A 22,797-nucleotide genomic window follows, 5' to 3' on the forward strand; every position below is an offset into this window, starting at 1 on the left:
ATTAAAACTTGTTTTTAGCAATAAGGGAACAATAATTAAATAATATGGTAATCCAGTCTAGACCAAACTTTTCCTGCAGTGCTAGTATTGTCCTGCCATTGATTGACATTTCCTTTTTGTATTGCAACTATTACCCAGAATGCTCAGGAGCTTTTCAGTTAGGGAATACAGTTAGGGAATAATGCTATTAGAAGTAATTTGCACATACACTCATCCCTTTTCTAATTAGGGGTCTGCCGTACCATTTTTCTTAGCCGTACACTATAGCAATACTATAGGATCGTGGTCCCCAACCTTTTTTAACCTTAACTATATTTTGAAGCTTTCTTTATATCAGGTTTCTGGATAATAGCTCTTACACCTGTATAGTAAATCACAGTTTTTCAGAATATATAGCAGTTCTGTTATCACCTTTAGGGCTGCTTCGTACTGGTGACTATTCTGATTGTGGTAAGCCATAACCTCAAACAAGATTATGATGTGAATAATACATGTCGGTGTTTATTTACAAAAACTCGATTTTTTTTTCTGGTCGAGCTTTATGGGGCAACATTTTTTTTGTGGAAAAAAAACCTAGAATTTTTTGAGATTTATTATACCCCGATGCCCAAATCTAAAAACCCGGCATCTCAAATCTGTCGAGGTCATGTATAAGTCAATGGCAGACGTCCCTATCCCAATTTGAAAATATCGTGGTATGCACTGGGTTTAGCCAGATAATCCGAAAAAATGCAGGGTTTTCAGGCAATACTCCAAAAAAAAAAAAAAAGTCGTATGATCCGGGTTTTCGTTCAATTTTAACAAGTTTTTTTCCCGACCCAACTTTTTTTAAGTTATTTTGATGATAAATAAGATAAAATCTTGGATGGGCGTTTGGCCAAGCTTTCTTTATTATTTTCTTCAGGGCCCTCACTCAATGGTGTTTGAAGCTGCGCTCCCCTGCGTTCCGGTTTTATGTGTTCAGCCGCAGGAGCGCAGGAGTAGACACTCTGAATTCTTTTCAATTTGGCTGTACTCACACAGACGCATGTAAGCACTGAACGCAGGTTGGGATGCAGCATGTTGCATTTTACCTGCGTTCGGCGCTTACATAGTCTGTGTGAGTACAGCCGCATTTAAAATAATTCAGCACATCTACCCCCTGCGGCTGAACACATAAAAAAGGAACGCAGGGGAGCGCAGCTTCAAACGCCCGTGAGTAAGGGCCCTTATAATTCCAACATCATTGCAGTCGTGCAGCTGTAGACTCAATGGTAATCAGGGGGAAATTGCATTTGCATAATAGTGACCATGCATCAAAATTCACGCAGTTGCATGTACATTTCGATGTGATTTTTTAAGTCTAGTTCCCGTCATTTCCAGTGCAAAATGATGTATGCATCTATTATTTTTTACTTGCAAGTGTGCTGCATCTATTGATACAAGGCACTGTAGGAGGAGGTGGTGATAGCTCCAGGGTTCCTCTGTTTCAATAGACGCTCTGCACTTACTTCATAGCAGCAGGGGCAGGACTGATTGGACATGAGTTTGGAAACTATACAGAAAATGCTTGTACGGTTATGGAATATGTTATCCAGAAACTCGGGATCTAGAAAACTCTGAATTACAGAAAGGCTGTCTCCCATAGACTCCATTTATCCAAATAATCTGTTTGTTTCCTTTTGTATCTGTAATAATAAAACAGTACCTTATACTTGATCCATACTAAGATAAAATTAATCCTTATTGGAAGCAAAACCAATGGATTTAAGGTATTAAGATCCAAATTACGGAAAGATCAACTATACAGAAAACCCGAGGTCCCTAGCATTCTGGATAACAGGTCCCATACCTGTACTGATTTGGATTTTGCTCATTTATATGTTTTCTCCAAGCATAGGGGCCAAGGGAAACTACTGGGCTGAACAGGCGGAGGCACATTTATCAAAGGTCGAATTTTGATTTTATGTGAGTTTTTAAAAACTCCCATGAATTCAAAATTTGACTTAAAAAAAAATCTAATTTGTGCAATTTGGGTAAATAGTATCAACTTGAAAACTTGAATCGAATCTAATTTGATTTGAGTTTTAAAAACTTGATTCGAAAAAAGTTGAATGTCAGGAAGGCAGCAAACAACTCCAAATTGATCCCAGGATGTGTCCCATTGACTTAAACAGCAATTCGGCAGGTTTTAGGTGGGGAATAGTCGAATTTGCATTCTTAAAGGGCCAGAGTATGATAAATCTTGAAAATCTAATTTGGATTTTTTAAAAAAAACTTTAATCGAATTTGAATAATTCCCTAGTCAAATTTGACAGTTTCAGCCATAAAAAAAATAGAAAATTGGAATTTTGAATTTGACCCTTTATAAATCTGCCCCGTAGTGTAAAGTCTCACTTAGCGATGCTTCAGTTCAGATGCACACTTAAATGTAAAAAAAAAAAATTGGGTGGTATCTGCTTACTAATTTTATTTTAAAAGTGCAAAGTATTTCAAATGAAAGCACTAGGCAGAACATATTTTTCCAGACAGACGTCAATATGCTGCACACAACAGGTGGATATTGCACATTTAATATATCATTATTCAAATAAATAAATAAATGCACTCATTTCAAGAAAAAATACTTGGACTATTGTGAGAGAGAAATATCACACTTTTTGATAGGATAAAAAGAAAATGTGTATTTTTATTTATGAAGTAATGCATTGTCATTTTTTATTGTAATTACTGTATATTTTATTGTAACCTCAGCATTTTCTCTGTTTCTTTTCATATAAACACACTGTAACACAGAGGCTCAATATGTAATAAAAGCAAGGAGCAACAATGCCTGCAAGTCGTCTGTAAAAATGCTCCCTAGCACAAAACACAAAAAAAATTGGAAAATTCTTAGAATTTTATGATCGAGTAATAACATATTTATGGAAATGCCTTTATTTCTTTTCAGAAGGTTTATTCCTTGAGGACTGAGATGTTGCAAGATTGTTTGAATAACAGTAATAGGTACCTGTGCATTTTTGTTTTTTTTTGCTTTTCTAAATGATAATGTAAAAAAGCACCCAGAATGTTGTATATTGAATGTATTTTTCATCATTTTCAAGTCTAAACTTTAAATTGTAGATTTTGGTTTTATTCCATGATGCCTGCTGGTGTCATTTCTGAGTTGATAAACATAGCTTTATACGAGTTTTTCTCTATTTGTATGGTTTTATTATGGCATGGTTTTACAAAGGTTTTATGGACACTGGGATACCAGGAAAACTTTCGGTGGGCCCAGGTGTCAGTGGGACCTCTTGCTCACCCAACTGTTTACCTTGCATGCCTGTACCATGGACACTCCCCATTTCTACATGAGAACAAAGAGAAGAACCGGAGGAAAGGATAGATGACAGTATACAAGGTGAAGTGATTAAGAGAATAAAGAAAGTGAAAAAAGAAGGACAAATAGTTTGGAGAGTGGGCCTGCGGTTTAAAGGAGAACCAAACCCTTAATTATAAAAACCCCTTTCCCCCTACCCTACATAGACCCCACCCTCCCTGCTCCCCCCCCAGCCTAGCTGTTACCTTCGGTAAATGCCAATAACTCTTTACTTACCTCTCTTTGCAGATTCAGCCTAGCGGAGCTCACGGGCACCATCTTCTTTGGGAAGTAAGTGCTGTATCAGCACATGCGCAGTTGGAGCACTCTTAGGGTTCTTGACAACTGCGCATGTGCCGAAATTTACAGAAATTGCCGAAGAGCTGGAAGATCTGAAGATTACCGAAGAGCTGGAAGATGGCGCCCGTGAGCTCCTCTGCTCTGAATCTGCTAAGGGAAGTAAATAAAGAGTTAGTGGAATTTACTGAAGGTAACAGCTAGGCTGGAGGGGAGCAGGGAGGGGGGTCTATATAGGGTAGGGGGGTAGTAGTTTTTGTAATTAAGGGTTGGTTCTCTTTAAGGTTTTCTGGCAGGCCCCTGGCACCCCAGTCCAACACTGGATCATCCACTCATTTGGTGCTCTTTTAATTTGGCCACCCATTTGGCCACTGAGCCAAAGACCAGATCAAAAGAGATGTTTATGGTGAAGTTAGAGTTCATCATTTGATAAGTAAAATTCAAAAAATCCCATAGGAATGAATAGAAAATGGGGAGTTTCTCTGTGGCTATCTGTAACCTCACATTTTGATCAAACTGCCCCACAATACCAGTGTGTTTACAGGGGAGTGCTTGAGTTATGTGGTTACATATAATGGGCCACTACAATGTTTCTTTTGTCTGACCCTAGTTACTTCTTACACCATGGGGCTTAAAACTGCTAATTTCTGCAACATCCACCATTGTCAACAAGTGTCTGAAGAGCAAAGTATGATGGGGCATTAAGTTGTACATAAAGAGACTTCTACAACAGATAAGTCTGAATTTGCCCTTCTGCGCATGCGCTTTAGCCTTCTTCCCTTTCACTGACCCTGAGCATTCAGAACAAAATCTTAATCCAATAACTTTTCTTCTTGGGAATGTAAAACATGCTGCATATTATAAAACAATTGGAAATAAAGTTCAGAATTTTACATAAAGCAAAGAACTTTGTACTTAAATATCAACCTGGTGCATGTTTTATGCCCCTTAAAATACACATAATATGTAATGGATATAATACATTGCCTTACAATATATATTTAGGTTGTACAAAAATACAGATAAAGAAATTTTTACACTCAGATACTGAGTATTAATCTTTTGAGCATTTGTTCCCACCCACATGACTGCAGAATATATATAATTTTTAACTTCCTTTGTTGTGATAAACTTTCTTATCTCAATTCGTATATTTACTCTGATAAGCCTACTGCAGCTATGTAAATACATGGTTTAAGGATCTTGGACCCCTGTTGCCTACAATGGTCTCAGGAGAACTGAGGTCCCATAATCTTTAATAATCAAAATATTTTGTGAATATTCAGTCATAACTCAAGGCCAATATGATCTACTTTTCTCTCTTTCTCTCTCTCCTCCCCATTACCCTTAAAGTGTACTGACTGATCAAATATGGAATAAGAAGTCAGTAAATTTGGGAATAATATACATAAAATGAAAAATTATTTCTTTGTGAAAATTTTTTTCTTTGGTGAATATTTAGTATAACTTTTATGAACCTCATTATAGGAGAAGGAAAGGCATCCTGCACTTGGGGATGCTAAATGTTAGGCACCCCCAAGTGATTGTATCGACTTTCCTGAAACCCCGGGCTCCTGCAGAAAAACTGCACTGGCTCAGGGTTCTTCACGTGAGCACCATGGAGCGTCTCTTCCGGCTGCTTCTTTCTTTAAATTTCCAGGGGCAGACGCATGCGTAGTTGAAAGAAATACCCGACTTTTTAGTTAAAGGGATCCTGTCATGGGAAAACATGTTTTTTTCAAAACGCATCAGTTAATAGTGCTACTCCAGCAGAATTCTGCACTGAAATCCATTTCTCAAAAGAGCAAACAGATTTTTTTATATTCAATTTTGAAATCTGACATGGGGCTAGACATTTTGTCAATTTCCCAGCTGCCCCTGGTCATGTGACTTGTGCCTGCACTTTAGGAGAGAAATGCTTTCTGGCAGGCTGCTGTTTTTCCTTCTCAATGTAACTGAATGTGTCTCAGTGGGACATGGGTTACTATTGAGTGTTGTTCTTAGTATCTACCAGGCAGCTGTTATCTTGTGTTAGGGAGCTGCTATCTGGTTACCTTCCCATTGTTCTTTTGTTTGGCTGCTGTGGGGGAAAAGGGAGGGGGTGATATCACTCCAACTTGCAGTACAGCAGTAAAGAGTGATTGAAGTTTATTAGAGCACAAGTCACATGACTTGGGGCAGCTGGGAAATAGACAATATGTCTAGCCCCATTTTTTTCCCATGACAGTATCCCTTTAAAGTTCGGCTTTTCATTCTACCGTGCATGCATGAAGACAGAGGAAGAGGATTGCTCCATGGTGCTCACTGGTATAACCCCAGGCCGGTGCAGTTTTCTGCTGATGGGAGCACCGCCCTGGGGTTTCAGGTAAGTCAATACATTTACTTGGGGTGCCTAACATTTGCCACCCCCCAAGTGCACGTAGACCTTCCTTCTCCTTTAAAGCAATTCCATCCACCAGTGGGAAAAATATTGTGCAATTTATAGATTGCACCAATACGCAGTGTATTTAATAAAATATCTCACAAAAAATTAGTTTAAAAAAGAAACCGCCGTTAAACATGTCTTAAAACTTGTGCTATTTGCAATCTAATAACTAATGAAGGCTATTACATTACAAAATGCTAATTTTTGTTCATATTTATGCTATTTGTTTCTATTTGTGACTTTTTTACATTTTCCCATATAGCTTGAAAATAATTGCATATGAAAGCCTTCAATTTCCTTGAGATACTAAAATACGTAATATTATTTGACTGCTTTTCAGACATACTTTCCTTATCTTTATTTTACTTTAAGAGAATGTGAGACCTGCTGCAACACATCTTTTGAAATATATAACATTTTTCTAATGACAAAAAAATACTATTGCATGTTGATAGAAAATTAGAGGAAAAGGAAATTATATTTATTAAAAAAAATGCATGTCCTGCATTAAATAGATAGTTTTGATGTAGCTCTGCAAGCCTTAGTGTAAGGACACATGGTACTTTGAACACTATGAGGGTCCCATTTTTGAAACGTTCAAAAACATGTCACCAAGCACCCCCTCAAAGACTTGCTTTGAAATTGTCTTCGAGCATTTGTGCCAGGTGATAGACAGCTTGAAATATGGACTCTTTCACGGGTGGCTTCAAGTTACTTCTATGTGGTCAACCTGGGCACCGAATTTGTAGCCTTCTTAAAAATGGTTTTCTCAAGGAACCCAAAAGCACCCCATTTGCCATTGCGTAGATAATTCAAAACTGATAATGGAGTTTATGTAATATTTTGATTGGCATGCTGAGGTGAGATTCAATTTGAAGAGAAAAACATATTTCATGGTTTATGGAAACTTCATAGGAAAAAGTTGATATCCATTTTTCTCATTGAATCAAATCTGGACCTGAGTTGGATAATGCTCTGAACTGCTTAATTATCCATATAAGTTAATAAAGGCATCATATAATCTGCAATGCCTTTAGTAGATACTTCACAGGATCCAATAATTTGCATGCAGAAAACCCTTCAACAAAAGTTATCCCAGTACACTAGTAAACAATTTGCATTTCCCAAGAGGAACAAAGAACAGAGACAGGAACCTTGAAATCCTTGAATAACTCAAATTCACCTGAAAACCCCAAAGGCTTGAACACTGCAGCTCAACCATATATTAATCATGCTACTCTGGACTTCCAATCCCAAGTTTTGAGAATTCTGGCCTCTGAAGTTCAGCAACATCCACACATTGTTGCATGTTGCTCAGTAAAACTTATCCCCATTTGTGTGAGACCAATGGTCCAATAGATACAGGATCTTACAATGAGAATCCTGCCTACTCTGTGTTACTTTGACTACAAATAGCAGTAATTGTGCCCTTCTGACCATTGCAGTGTAACATCAGGAATCCCACCATGACCAATAATTTCCATGCCGAATCCTCTGAAATCTGTAAATAAGTTTAGACCACTCATATTAGAGATCTAGGGGGTTTAGTGTGACAGTTTTATGCATTAGTTACATTTTCTTTAATTGGCAATGTATTTTTAAATTTTATTTCAGGCTTTTCTGTTCATTTCATTTATAAAAAATAATAAAATATATGGTACACATCTATAAGCCATACTAGATGTGTACAAACTTTATATAAATATATTATATCATTATATTTTCAGTTAAGCCTTGTGCTTTCTATAGATGGATGTTCTAAATCAATCATTTTCATAGAATAACAGATGCATGCTAAACAGCACTCATTTTTTAACTATATTTTTTTTAACTTACTTAGGTCATTGGCTACTCTAGCATTTAAATCAAAGGATAGACTATAGCAGCTTTCCACACAGGGCAAAATAGTAGTGTAGGCCCCAAAGTAGGTATGCTATGGTAATATCCAGGAGACCAAATTTTTTAAATAGTACAAAAAGTCTTTATTTTACATTATGTATAAAGGATAAAAGCCTGATGCATTTCGTGTACCCCAGGGACACTTAATCATCGGCTATGATTAAGTGTCCTTGGGGTACACGAAACGCGTCAGGTTTTTATCCTTTATACATAATGTAAAACAAATACTTTTTGTATTATTTAAAAAACTTGGGCTCCTGAATTCTACTGATTGACTGAGTTTGGTGTTCCGGAGTGGTGCCTGCCTGCTATTCCAGTTTTCTGTGCCTTGCTCCCCTTTGCTGAAGATCTGGGGCTTGAGCACCCGGACCCACTGTGGAAAGCGGTAAGCTTGTCCTCTTATTTATAAAATCCATGCTTCCTATTATCTTTAATTCTATGGTAATATAGAATATATGGACAAGGGAACAAAGGTTGGGGGGGTGATCACATAACAATCAATTACTCAGGAGTCTTAATCAAAACTGAGGCAATTTAACAGGCCTCACTTCTCTACAACTTCATTGACTGGATGATACTATATAATGTATGACAAATTTAAAGATGCTCTTGGCACAACATAGAATTAGGAATTTATGGTGTAGGAACAAATCAGTCTGACGACCACATGAAAAGTAGGGAAGATCACAGTTAAGAAGAAAGGATGGTCGATTTAGTAATGTTCACACTGGAGAAGAGGTTCATAAGGGTAAATATGAGAACTGTGTAAAAATATATGTGACCATACAAAGGTTTATGCTTTGTTCACCAGTAGATCTTCCAAAAGACAAAAAGGAATGCCTTGAGATTAAAGGATAGGACATTTTCTCATTAAATTAGTTGTACCAGCAGATTGTTTCAAGAATGGGCTGGATGTCATGTTAGCAAGTGAGAACATTCAAGGTTATTGATATTAACTCATGGAACTCTTTTGGAACCTGGAAGGAACCCTCTCTGAGGTTATAAGCGATATGCAATTACAGATCAATGCACGAGATAAGATATGAAATTATTTTCACTAGCCTTGTCAATACTAAAATACTTTTTAAAATAATCCCAAATGTAAAACTTTGGTTCACCGTAAGAGAATTCTAAAATTCAGTTTCAAGACAATTAATATAGTGGCTCTGCAACTAACAGAGAAAACTAAAGGGCAGATTTATCAAGGGTTGAACTGAAAATTTGAATTAGAATTTTCATTTTTTTATGGTCAAAACTGTCAAATTCGACTAGGGAGTTATTCAAATTTGATTCGAGTTTTAAATTTTTTTTTTGATTTTCGAGATTTATCATACCCTGGCCCTCGAATTCTGGAACTCGAATTTGACTATTCGCCACCTAAAACCTGCCAAATTGCTGTTTAATGCCAGAGGTCCGGGGATCAATTTTTAGTTTAGTTTAGTTTGCAGCCTTCTTGACATTCAATTTTTTTTCAGAAAAAAAACTCGAATCGGGTTTTTAAAATTCGATTCAAATTCGATTTCGAATTAGAGCCAAAATTTCGGGACGATTCCATTCATCCGAGTTTTAAAAATGTGATTTTTTAAATACATTTTGATGGAATTTATGCGAGTTGAGGGGCGTTTATAAAAACTTCGACCTTTGTTAAATGTGCCTCCCCGTGTCTAATTAGAAGATGCATTATTACATGTATATATATATATATATATATAAATATTAATCCTAGTCAATACAACATTCTGGCATTGTGCTCTAACATTACCAAGGGCAATATAGATTTGTGACTAGGGTCACAAATGACTTTTTGTTGCGATAAATCCATTGCAATAAATATTGATCACCTGTAATATGAAGCAATTGATGTTTGGCTTGTGATTCTGCAAATTTAGAGACTTGAAAACTATGGTGGTACACAAGATAACAGGGTTTTTTTTTTGGCTAAGCAATGAAACAAATTGGCCTTTTAGAGTGACCAACTGAAGGATTCAATTTTAGTAGATACTTGTAGATACTTGTACATGGACAACCTTGTAACACAGCTTGGACTTTTGGTTTGGCTTCTTTCCATTTCTTAAGAGAAAGATGGTATTTGGTTGTGATGTTTCTTCGGTGCAAATGGTAACACTTTTAATAGAAGAATAATTAGATATTGATTGACAGATGCCCTCTGAAGGCATAAAGGACTCTTTTGTAGATACAACCACTGGAATTCAACACATTCTAAAACCTGAACCTGAAAGTTCAAGGCTAAAGTTAAATCTACAGAACCAAATTTTTCATAGTGGAACATAATATTGTGTAGGTTATTACAAAGCCAGTTTAGCCTCATAGGATTTTATGACTATTCAGCACATCCTAAAACCTAAACGTGAAAGTTCAAGGCCAAATTGAAATCTACAGAAGCACAAGTTTTCATAGTGGAATATATTATTGTGTAGTTTATAACAAAACCAGTGTAGCCTCTTAGGATGACCATTCTGGTTAATATAATATTCCATTATCTGGTGTTAGATTAAAATCCCAAAGAATGACTGCAGTCCTCAAAGAGTTCACGAACAACCAGCACTATCTATACGTCCGTTGAACGCTTATCGTGAAAGAGCTTCCCAACTCATATGCAGAAGTTACAAGAAAAGTGGAAAACGTGTTTAGACAATTGCTAGAACATTGCACAGTGTCACATACAATGAGTACTGCATGCGTTGCAAAGACATCTGCATGAACTGTAATCAAATTTTTATCATAAGACTTCATATGAAGGATTGTGCCACTTCAACTAGTGCAGAGGTGAGCTGTCTGTTAGAATGTTCAAGAGTAATACAGACATGATTTGCACAGTCTTCAACAATACTGCTTTTTAAACATGTAACATTAAAAAACAAATGGTATACCCTGAATTATGTCATGCAAAATACGCTCAATACAACACTGCAGATGGGAAATAATAGACCTTAACAATGGACAGATTTCAAAATGGAAACCTTCTACTTGTGAGTGTACAATTCGTGATTCTTTAACAGCCCGGAGAAATGTTTGGAGGCAATATCACATCTGGGTAAGTGGATGCAAACAATTATTTGAATGTCCTCATTTAAAAGAAACCTTCTGCTTAAAGGGATCAACGCATTTTACGATGTAGGCTAGTATTGTAGGACCATTGTGTTTTTATGGTTTTTGAATGATTGACTTTTTTCTTTTGCAGTATTCAAACTGGTCACCAGGGACTGATTGACCTAACAACCAGGCAGCGAATCACAATTAGAACAGAAAATGGATAGACTTTGCAAGTCAGGACTGAGAATTAAAATAGGCCCTGACATTTCAGGTACACAGAGGCCACTCAGCCCAAACAGAGGTCCAAACAGCCCCCACCAGCCCACTAAATACTGACTTTCTATGGCACCTTATAGCAGCCCCTCTGGCATTTGCCAGAACCCACAGATTGCCAGTCCGGGCCTGGTAGGGAGCCTCAATAGAAAGAGAACCAGAGGCAGATCAGAAAGGCTGATATTTTAAAAATCATACAGATTATAAAACAAAGAGCAAATTTTATAAAAATAAATATATAAGATTGAAAGATAAATTTAAAGGTGAACTTTACTTTTAAATGTGTGCTATTTTTGGAAGGAACACAAGTTATGGATCAGATGGCCTGATTTAAGGGACCTATAAATGCACTTTTTAGGCTAGACAGTTTGGCTAATTTTGACTTAATTGGCGCATTTATCAGCACAATTTCAAATCATATGTGGTCTGTTTGGATAGAGAACCTTATTTTCCGATGTCTCTTTTTTCCCCAGTAGTATGTTACTCTGTTTGATGTCAGCAAAAATGCAACTAAAACCTCTGTCTAAAATATGGTGGCTTCTACTGTGTATATGCTTCTCTACATATCTAAAGCCCTGGAAGACCAAGAAGTGAAAGCGAGGGCTTCATCCTCTTCCATTCACATCTGCTTGATCTGACCATGACTAAACAAACAAATCAGGGATCTCTGATGATTTGACCAATGGGCTGCACTAATGGAAGCACCAAAGCTGATCCGTGTATGCATTGCTTGAATTGGAGTGAAAAAAAGTGGAGGGATGCTCTGTGTGTTGAGCGTGCTAAAATAAGCCCCTCCCACAAACATAAACCACACCCATTGTTATAAATAAGCCTCATGCACCAATTCTTTCTGGTTTCACCCACTTTAAAACAAAACCATTTTTCTATTTCCATTTTGGCATTTCTTTCTAATGCACAGTTTAATGCCCAGTATGCATAGCTTTACATATGTGACCTGTAGGGACCCCAAAACGAAAATTATGCATATGACTTTCTTGGCTGTCAATCCAGCTTCTGCAAACACAGCACCTTGCCTGTGTATTGTGTCATAACAACCCCATCATATTCTATATTACCCAAGATTATTTCATATATATCATTCTCTCACTATTCCCTAATCTGCTGCTGTTTAATACTTTCATTTTCTCTTTTTGTTTCCCCTGTTTTCTTCTTCTCTCCTTTTCTCTATAACCTTCTCTGATGCCTCCACCTTCTTTATCTGTTTCACACTTCTCTATCACTTCTCTATTTCTCTCCCAGCAATCTTTTCTCTCCTTTTATCTACTATATATTTAACTATATTTTATTTTACCTCTGCATTTTATTTGCACGCAGAAGTGGAGAGGAGCAAAAGAAAGTTCCGGGATTCAAAACTCTTGCATCCCCTCTAAGGGGATGCTATTTCACAAAAATAAAGAAATGAAGGGATGACATCCCTCCCCAATTCCAGTACTGCGTGTATGTCCACTTTAACACAAGAGACTGTGTGGAATTGGGACTTTCAAGCATTCTGCTATAGTTTAATCACAATATATGGTGATCAACATCCAAATGGGGCAGTACAAATGATTTATTAGCCATGGCATCTTGGGAATGTTTTCTGGAGATTATCCATACATATTGCATGAATAATTATATATAGACACATATAGAAGCCACCATATTTTAGATAGAGGTTTTATGTTCCCTTCATGCTGACATCAAACAGATTAACATCCTATTGGGGATAAACCATAGAGGTGGCAACAGGGGCGCTTAGTAGAAAGGACATCTTGCTTACTCCTTGTATGCTGGAGAAGAGCATTGAGAAATACTAATTACTCACCTCCTCTGCTAGAACTGCACATTAACTAGACTAGGAAGTGATAGGCTACACAGGTGATAGATGACGGTGATCACATTGAGCCTAACTATGTTGTGGGATGGCTCACTTGTGCCTTTCTCATTGTCTCCCCAAATGCTGTTGGCTGTACAATCTATGGCAGGTAATGTTATCTAGAATGACTAAGTTGCCTTGGAAGCCATTGCCTTCAGTCTTACTGGAAGTTTACAAGGTGCCACAAAGAACACCTTTTAGTCATGTCATAAAAAACCTAGAATAAGTTTTATCAAGTAGACAAGAGTCTCTCCCTAATAATACTTGCTTTATTATCCCTTTTTTTAAAGAGTGGTTATCGAGCAGTGATTTCCTTAAACATATGTAATTAGCTAAACATGATAGAAAGCAAGCAACTTGTATATGATCTTCTGGATGATGTACTTAATAAATGCTGCCACACTTCATATTAAGAATTCTGAATAGAAATGAGATATTGCCTCCTCAGTCAACCTTCACACAATATCGTGAGTTAAGAACGGGACACTGTTGCTGACATAGAAGTTTCTCAAGTATCGAAAAGGAAGTTGCAGAATTGATGAGATGTAAGAAAAACTCCATTGTTATTGAGCATTTTTGTATAAGAATATTCATGATGCAGGGGCTTCTCTGCTCTTTCTAAATCTTTGTTCTCTCTTCCTTCTATAATATTCCTTCTCTTCTCCCAAAGCCCCTCTGTCTTTCTTCCAAAAGCCATCATAATGACTTTCAGCATATGCCCTGAAGTCATGAGACACTTTTAACTTTTTGGATTGTGGCTAAAGCAGCCATATTTAAAGGGCAATTACAGATCAGCTCCATCCACAATTTGGACAGTGCTATACGGAAATCTTTCCATATATATATATATGAAATATAGATCGATTTCTATAAGCAACTTCTATGTCAGTTTCCATATTTTTCAGTGTCCCTTGTCTTCTCTAATCAAATGCTACATCGCCTGCTTTTTTTTATGTTCGTAGAAACAAAACAGAACTAAGTGTTGTATGTACATACAATGTGATGTGTGCTGTACAAACACTTAACAAGTAAACTTGAAATGCTTTATAGATTTACCAGCATCAAAGGACGGACGTACTACTAACCCATGAACTACACAGTAGTTTCATTTTTCCAAGGGCCGGTTTTGATATTTCCTGTACTATCTGAGCTATAGATCATGGCTTCATGCATGTTTCCCTTGAGTATTCCGTTTGGGTTTGTTGTGTTGAATGGGAATGATTGTCTCCGGGGATGCAGCTCAAAATGTGCTCCATGATGCACAATGTCAGTTTCAGGCATTTTGCCACAACTAAATATCGCAGTACTTGCATCACTGCTCTCAGGTTGGCTCATTGTAGGGTAGGGATCACTTGCTCCGCAGCATCCCCTTCTGTGGCCTGTGTGGCCCTCATGTGTACTGTGTGGGCTGTCTGTATGGGAACTGTGTATGCTTCCATCAATGCTAGAAGGAATGTGATAAGCATATTCTCTCTCTGCAGCTGACCTATGACGACTAAAGTAACGTGGTTTAGTTCTGCTTTTCAAACACCTATGAACATGCATGTTGGGCCTAAAAGCACTTTCATTATGTACATGGATATGAGATTCATCATCCATAAGTTGTTCACAGTGGATCTTGGCACAGCATGGAGTGACTGGCGAAAGGCAGTTGACGTGGTTTTGAGTAGACTGTATATTGGTCAGTTTGCAATGTCCTGCAGGTGGGTGATTATACATTGGAGATTTATTAGGACATGGTGAATCCTGAATACAAGTCGTATGGACCTGGGCATCCCCGTTGATGTTTGTTTTCTGTCGGGCATTTGCTGGCACGGGGTATGCTTTTTTCTTTGATGGACAACAAGACCACCAACAATGCCAAACGTCATCTCGTTTTGCACAGTGATGGATCAAAGTAAAAAGCCCTAACGTGACACAAAACGCTCCGTAGAGGCAGCTAAATATCATATCCAAGAAAGGTTCCTGAGACACAGCAAGAGCCCCAAATGTCCACGTTGCCGTAAACAAGAAAAGGGTGAATGCAGCTGCTCTCAGCTGAGCTTTAAATGAATGCTCGTTTGCCAATAACGACGATGAAATCATAGAGCAGGTTGCCTGGGAGACTGACCCCGGCTCAGCTAGATGACTGTGACCCGTTTCTACACCTGCCAGCCTCTGTTGTTCTTCCGTCCTTTCCTTCAATTCGTACTTTCGTTCTGGATGCCGCTTCAGCTGTATGTAAGTGCAGAGAAAGTAAATACAGGTGACCAGGACGATGAGTGCGACAGGGCCATAAAATCCACCAAGGCTGGGCTCCCAGGCCATCCAGCAGCTACAAAGAAATAAAAAAAATAATAATGTTTAAACTGTTTTGTTGTGAAAAGAGGAACCGTCATTGCATGCAATGATAAAACACATTCATTCTGCACAGGCCGTCTTATTTATCTGCTGACCTGCACCAGTGATTGCCACAACAATGTCCTGATTATCGTGAAAAAAATACACATTGTAGATTTTTTAAAGAATGTTTTAAAAGCAGCAGCTCTTGCATATTGTATGGGGTGTTAACAGGATATCTCATCAATAAAAAGCTACAGCAGAATTTAAAATAAAACCTTCAAATGTTTGGTGGCTTCTTGATATCCACTTTCTTCTGGTGGCCTCACTCTGAGGGGGGTTATTTACTAAAATCTGAATTTATCTCATTGTTTCAATAAAAAGCTTGACTTACAAACTGCCATCCTGGATTTTGCCTTATTTATTAATAAAATAACTCTATAACTCGATAAAATCATGGAAAACCTGAATTGTGTAATTTTTTAAGGTTTTTGCCTGAAAACCCAAAATTTATCAGATTATCGGACTAAACCCAGGGCAGACCACAATATCCTCCAATTGGGATAGGGACAACTCCCGTAGAATTTTACATGACCTTGACAGGTCTGGGTTGGTGGATTTTCTGATTCTGGCTTTTCACAGCAACAGCATATAATAAATCTCAAAAAATGTATTTTTTCCCCAAAAAGGCCCTACCAGATAAATTCATGGTTTAGGAAATAACCCGCTGAATGTCATGCACATGATTAATATTAACTAAACAGAAGCAACAGGAACCTGTATTGATTGCTAAGGTCAGCTGACAGCATACAGATGGTTGCTGTTTATGTGAAATACTACATTGACTCTGTCCACACAGAATAAAAAAAGGTTGTTGAGGGGTGGAGGCTTAATTTTGAAATTCCCATGTAGCTTTGTGCTAATCAATATCCATAAATATATACAAGATTACAGTAGCCTGGCAGAGTACTAAAGGGTCTCCCAGAGCTCACCCACCTTGGGAAATTCCCATGAGCCTGGTCTTATTTCCATTACAAAGTACACCCCCATATAGAACCATCTGCAGATAACCTCCTCATTACTTCTTCTCACTCCCACTTTCAGGACTTTTCACATGCTGCGTCCATCTTCTGGAACTCTTTGCCCTATCCAAATAGACACTCCCAGAGTCTCCAATCTTTTAAACTATCACTTTTTAAACCCACTTTATTACTCAAGCCTTTAACCTAAGACCTCAGAAATCAGACCACCTTCTTAACCACCTTACTCTTTGCTCCTAAACTACTATTTTTCCATCTTTCACTCTGCACTTACCATTATTGTCCTAACCACCAGGAACTCTACAATCACACTGGCTGCCCTCACCATATGTCTTCCTCTCCCTCTTAGATTGTAAGCTCTTGTGAGCAAAGCCCTGACCCTATTGTGTCCTAACAATATGCAGTTGTAACTGTGCACCTATTCTAGTTTGTCTGTATATGTGTATATATATATATATATATACTGTATAAACATAAACAAGATAAGAAGAGACGTCTTCCAGTCCTTAGTTTAGCAGCTAATAGCGTAAAAACATCTGTTGCACTTATAATATTGGGCTAATCACATAGCTTCTCAGTACACTGACAGCCTCTTTATCTCTAGGAACTCATGGGCAATGACAGGAGTCAGAGAAGATGGAAATATGATTGATGAAGTCCCCTTCAATGCCAATCTATTAGCCCTTTTTGCTTCTTCGCTGCTGATTTATGGCCAGGAACAGATTTATAAAGATGGTCACTGTTTGAATCTAGCCTCATTGTTGGTTAAACTAAAAGCTGATTTAGAAAAAATAATACACAGTTAGTGCTTATATTAGAAAAAATATTTACCTATCTGCGCTAATTAATATTTAATGCCTCTTTTTTTCGGAGGAGCGAGTGGAAAAACCATAACAAAGGCAGTGGCTTCTATTTCTATTATTTAAGTGGTGTTCCCTGCACAATTCAATTTCTTGCATTATGTACAGTGACAAAAGTACGGGTATAAGCTATAAAACAAAGCACGGAGGATTAGCAAATAATACATTTCACTTATATTACTTACTATGGCGTGTTGTCTTCATTGCCATAATTTTTCATGTTGGTTGCTGCAGTTATTCCGCAAATAATAAAAGGGACTCCTCCACTTATAAGATAGAACCTGGTGAGGAAGAAGAATATATGCAGATCATGCAATGAACTTGATACTGAGCCGATGATGCTAATTAATAGTTTATAGTTAAGACTTGCTAAAAGAAAACAGCATAATGGAGAACGTCAGACCAATGCTTCCTAATGCATTCCTAATAATACCAAGCTCTTATTATGTACATTGTTAGCAGTATAATGCAAGTATGCTATGCCCTGGTTACCAAGCTAATACAATACCCTTTGTTTGAAGGTGAATGAATCATCTATAGAATTTAGGGTCAATAGACTAGAAATCCAGCTTAATTGTCCTTTAGTTTCACCTTCACTTTTCTTCTACAGAGAAGCGCTCATTTTATTTAATTGGTTGGGTGAACCTCTAGAGGCATCCATTTAGATTTCCTGAACATTGTACAGATTCCAAGCCCATTACTGATAACAGCAATGCCATCTCGGGTGAAGGACAAAAGCCATTTGGAAGTGATGGCTTCAGAGAAATGTATTGGAGCCGGTTACTCCAAAATGGACTAAAATGTCTTTTGCTGGCATTTCATAATGGGACAATATCCAAATCAGAACAGTATAACTAGATATAATAAATATCAGTGACGAAACACAGAGAGCCTGACACATTTTGTGCCTAATGGGGCACTTACTCATAGACACAGTCTTTGCCCTGGCATCCTGCCAAACAGAGCCTTCTGTAGGCTGCAAGTCCACATAGGGGCTACCAATAGCCAAATGCAGACCATATTTGGCATCCCCAGCAACTTTTTGCATGCTTATGTAAAGTAAAGTTTTTTTTACATTTGAATGTGGCTGACAAATAAAAAAAGGTTGGGGACCCCTTGCCTTAGAGCAATGATCCACAGCCAATGGCTCGTAAGCAACATGTTGCTTACCAACGCATTGGATGTTGCTCCCAGTGGCTTCAAAACAGGAGCTTACTTTTGGCTTGGAGGCAAGTTTTGGTTGCATAAAAACCAGGTGTACTGCAAAGCAGAGTCGCCTGTAGGCTGTCAGTTCACATAGGGGCTACCAAATAACCAATCACAACAGTTATTTTGCAACACCCAGGAATATTTTTCATGCTTGTGTTGCTCCGCAACTCTTTTTACAGCTGAATGTTGCTCACGGATAAAAAAGGTTGGGGACCCCTGCCTTTGAGTATGGTTGTGGGTTGATTGTATGACCCAGAGGATTGTGTCTTCTCCTTACAGTATGCATTTGACAAGATAGAAAGAAAATCTTGTCATTACCTGAATACTCTCCAGAGGACAGAAGAGCGAGCATGGCCTGTACAGAGAGCATTAGAGTGAAATCAGTATTATAGCTGGGAAGACTACATTTATTCCCTGCACTGCAGGAGCAGCAAGTACTGAACTGAATTACTTGAAGCAAACAGCCAAATTGCAGACTATTGCTATAGACTTTCTTAATAACAAATGGAACCAATTGTAACTTTATCACTTTCTTTTACTGGGTATTTCATAAAGCCAGTGCCATCATTTTGAGGGTGCAAGAGCCTGTCAGGTAATATGCCATTTAGGGAATTTTTACCTTAAAAAAGGGTGTAAGGGAAAGTAGAGTAGAGTGCCACCTGCTGTAGCCATTTACTGCCACTAGATGTATCAGGGCACCTTTGGAAACTTATTGGCATAAGAGGTCATTTATGGTTATGGTTCATGGTGGAGGTAGCTCCAGGGTTTCTCAGCATGAACTGATACACTTGTACTCAAGGGGGCAGGATGAATGCACCGGTGTTGAGTGCAACTATAATGAAGGAGCACATTTAATGAAAGTTGTAATCTCATGACACAACAACACAATAAAAATGATGAAATACTAGAATTTTAAATGAATCAGATGAAAGTGAGTGTAGGACAAGCCAGACCAGGCATGAGTTTCATGTAGTTGGACAGCTTGAAAAAATTGCAGTGTAGCTAAATGTATATTGTGATATTATGACCTGACAATTGATTTTATACAGATGAGGGCATTTTAGGGATTTTTTTGAGATTCTTATGATGTTGTTTTTTAATTTCCAAATTAAACTGTTTACACTTCAAATACATCAATCTTCCATATAAAATTTTATTATGATGGGCTGCTGGGGGGAAAAGGAAGGGGATGAGATCACTCCAACTTCCAGTACAGCAGTAAAGAGTGAATTAAGAGCACAAGTCACATGACTGAGGGCATCTGGGAAACTAACAATATGTCTAGCCCCATGTCAGATTTCAAAATTAAATATATAAAAATCAGTTTTCTCTTTTATAATACGGATTTCAGTGCAGACATCTGCTTGAGCAGTACTATTAACTGATGTGTTTTGAAAAAAAACATGTCTTCCTCTGGCAGAATCCCTTTAAGCGGAAAATCACCATGTTTTTGTACCCATAATGGAGTGCTTTTCCCTTAATCCCAACGTAACTCCCCGCACTCCCAGCTACAAATCTGGTTGAAGTTGCATCTAGCATTTTCAGAGTAGGGGTTGTGTTTAAAATTGTGTTTGCATCCAATTCACTGGATGAAATTCTGCTTCGCCTATTGATACAACCCACAGTGGGAAACCTTGAGTTATCCCCAGGTCTAGGATGGCGGCAGCTCCTGGGTTTCCCAGGCTGAAACACCAACCGGATCTTTTAAAATACAAATGCAACTGTGTCCGTTTTTAACACAATGGCTGCAATTTCGGCAGGCTCATCTCCCCCTGGCAACTGCTAATACACTGGAATTATGGAAACAATTCTATAGTGTGGGTAAAACACACTCGAAATTGCACTTAGCCCACTGCACTTGCGGTTGTAAAAAACCTGCAATCCATGGCTCCTGTATTTCTATAAAAATATTTGTTGCCATGAGCGCAACTTCCCCTTTTGCAGCCAAAAACAAAAGCCGTATTTATGGCTCCACTGACACTGTCCAAATAGCGGATTTTCTGCTCCCCCCCTCTGGTTTTTTTTTTTCTATTAAAATCGACAAAACAACAGGCAGCTCATCTAATAGAGCAAAACCGATTTGCAGCCTGTGAGGTGGAAAGGACCCACCAGGGATTTCAAATGACCAGTGTTCAGCTTGTGAACTTCACAGCTTTTATTACATTAGATAATTCTTACAATGGGATTTGGCTTTCCAACCTGTTACTAGAAAAATATATGGCCTTCCCTAGAAATACCGACACATGGACTCCCAGCCCTCATACTCACAGACTTCCTGAAACAAAAGGAACGCAAAAAAATATCCTAAGCGCACATTCAAATAAATCAGTCATTTTAATTCACTTCTAACGTAATTCATTAATTACCATGATTTTATTTGCAATTAATGTCAGCACAGCTGCGGCACCTGAAATAATCGCTCTTTGATCTCACGAGCTAGTTATTCAACTATCTAAATGCTAATTGGCTTTTTACCCTTTGCCTTTCCCAACACTAGATTTGCCTTCACCGTCATTAATAATCGCAGCCAATTCAAAATATGTATCACATCTGCTTGTGTCAGGATTGAGAATTTGCTTTCCACGGGGAAAGTTTTCAGTTCATCTCCTTCTTATCTTCCCAAAATGCACGGCTGTATTTCAGATCTCATTTCTACCCCTTATCCCTCGAACTGAGGAAGTTCAGAAGGACCTGCTGTATATCAAATGCGTCAATCGTAGAGGCTCTAGGTACCCTTCAGCTCTGCCTCCAGATTACGCAGCAAGTATCTGGCAGCAGTCAGTGGAGATTTATTTTCAAACATTTTTATTTACCATATTGGCACTTGAGGCCTCTCCCTAAAACTGCCACTCTAGGGGGCAAATTCACTAAGGCGCGAAGCGCCGAACGCTAGCGTTAATTCGATAGCGTTTGGCATTTTCGCTACTGCGCAAATTCACTAACGAACGCTGGCGTAGTTTCGCTAGTGCTACTTCGCAACCTTACGCCAGGCGAATCTTCGCTAGCGACGAAACTACGCAAATTCACTAACTTGCGCAGTGTACTGAACGCTACCTTTTACGCTAGACTTCCTTCGCCACCTCAGACCTGGCGAAGCGCAATAGAGTAGATAGCGATTGTTTAAAAAAAAGTCAAAATTTTTTCTAAGTCCCAAAAAACGCTGGCGTGTTTTCTACATGATGGCTGATAGGCTGAAAAAGATCGAAAAATTTTTGGGGCTCCCCTTCCCTTCCCTACATTTCCTGACTCATGGCAACTTACCTAGACAGTGGGCACATGTGTAGGGCAAAATAAAAATTTTATTTGCAGATTTGAAGGTTTTCTAGGCATTTGTAGTGGAGATACGTGTTCCTCCATTGAAATTTGAATTTCGCGCCGTATGCAAATTAGCCTTCGCTAGCGCAACTTCGCTTTATATAGCGAAACAACGCTAGCGCAACTCCGCAACCTTACGCTACCCCTGTGCGCAACTTCGGATTTTAGTGAATTTGCGAAGCGCTGGCGAAACTACGCCTGGCGAAGTGTGGCGCAATTTCGCATCTTAGTGAATTTGCCCCTAGGCATGAGCCCTCAAGTGCATATATGGTAAATAGAGCCCTGTATGCTGCCCAGTAGTGAAGGGCGAAAAAGTTCGCCAGACACCAGTTCGCATGCAATTTTCGGCAGTTTGCCGCAAGCAAATTAATTTGCAAAACTGCAGCGACAATTCGCTGGTGAAAAATCTGATGCGTAAAAAAAAAAAATTTACTGCACATCAAAGTTATTCGGACGCCCATTGAATTTAATGCATTTAGACCAAATAGTTGCGTGTATAAACATTGACACTCATTCAATGCATTTCGATAATTTTTCGGCGAAGCGAAATGGCACAGATTTGCTCAATCACTAGTGGCCATTTGGTGGCACAGTCACTCATTTGTGTATTAGAAAAAGGGACTGGGGTTTATGGCAGATCAAGGAGCCAAAAACATTTATACATGCCGAAATTGCAAAATAATGGAGGTTCCTATAGGTGTAGTAATGCAAGATGCTACATTGGTATAAATTGTTGCCTTGCAGGTAGGAGTCCTAGGTTTGATTCCAGTCAGGTTACTGACTTTTTTGTTCTTCCCATAGTTGCATAGGTTTTCTCCCACACTCTAAAACAAAATAAGTTCTTTACCAGTGCAATTTGGGCATACATTGCCATGTTTTCTACCTATAAT

At 38.3% G+C, this 22,797-nt stretch overlaps 1 protein-coding gene across 1 annotated transcript in view; it reads right to left on the reverse strand.

Annotated features, from left to right (window-relative positions):
- Positions 1-12,662: 12,662 nt before the first annotated feature.
- adgra1.L (adhesion G protein-coupled receptor A1 L homeolog) overlaps positions 12,663-22,797 on the reverse strand; it is a 137,331-nt gene continuing 127,196 nt past the window's right edge. The window contains exons 6-7 of the mRNA XM_041568657.1: positions 17,569-17,664; positions 12,663-15,478 (exon numbers count right to left, since the gene is read on the reverse strand). Coding sequence (XP_041424591.1) covers positions 14,257-15,478; positions 17,569-17,664 — 1,318 coding nt within the window. The 3' untranslated portion in view covers positions 12,663-14,256. The remainder of the gene's footprint in view (positions 15,479-17,568; positions 17,665-22,797) is intronic.

The sequence above is a fragment of the Xenopus laevis genome, chromosome 7L (genome assembly GCF_017654675.1).
Source record: "Xenopus laevis strain J_2021 chromosome 7L, Xenopus_laevis_v10.1, whole genome shotgun sequence".
NCBI lineage: Eukaryota > Metazoa > Chordata > Amphibia > Anura > Pipidae > Xenopus > Xenopus laevis.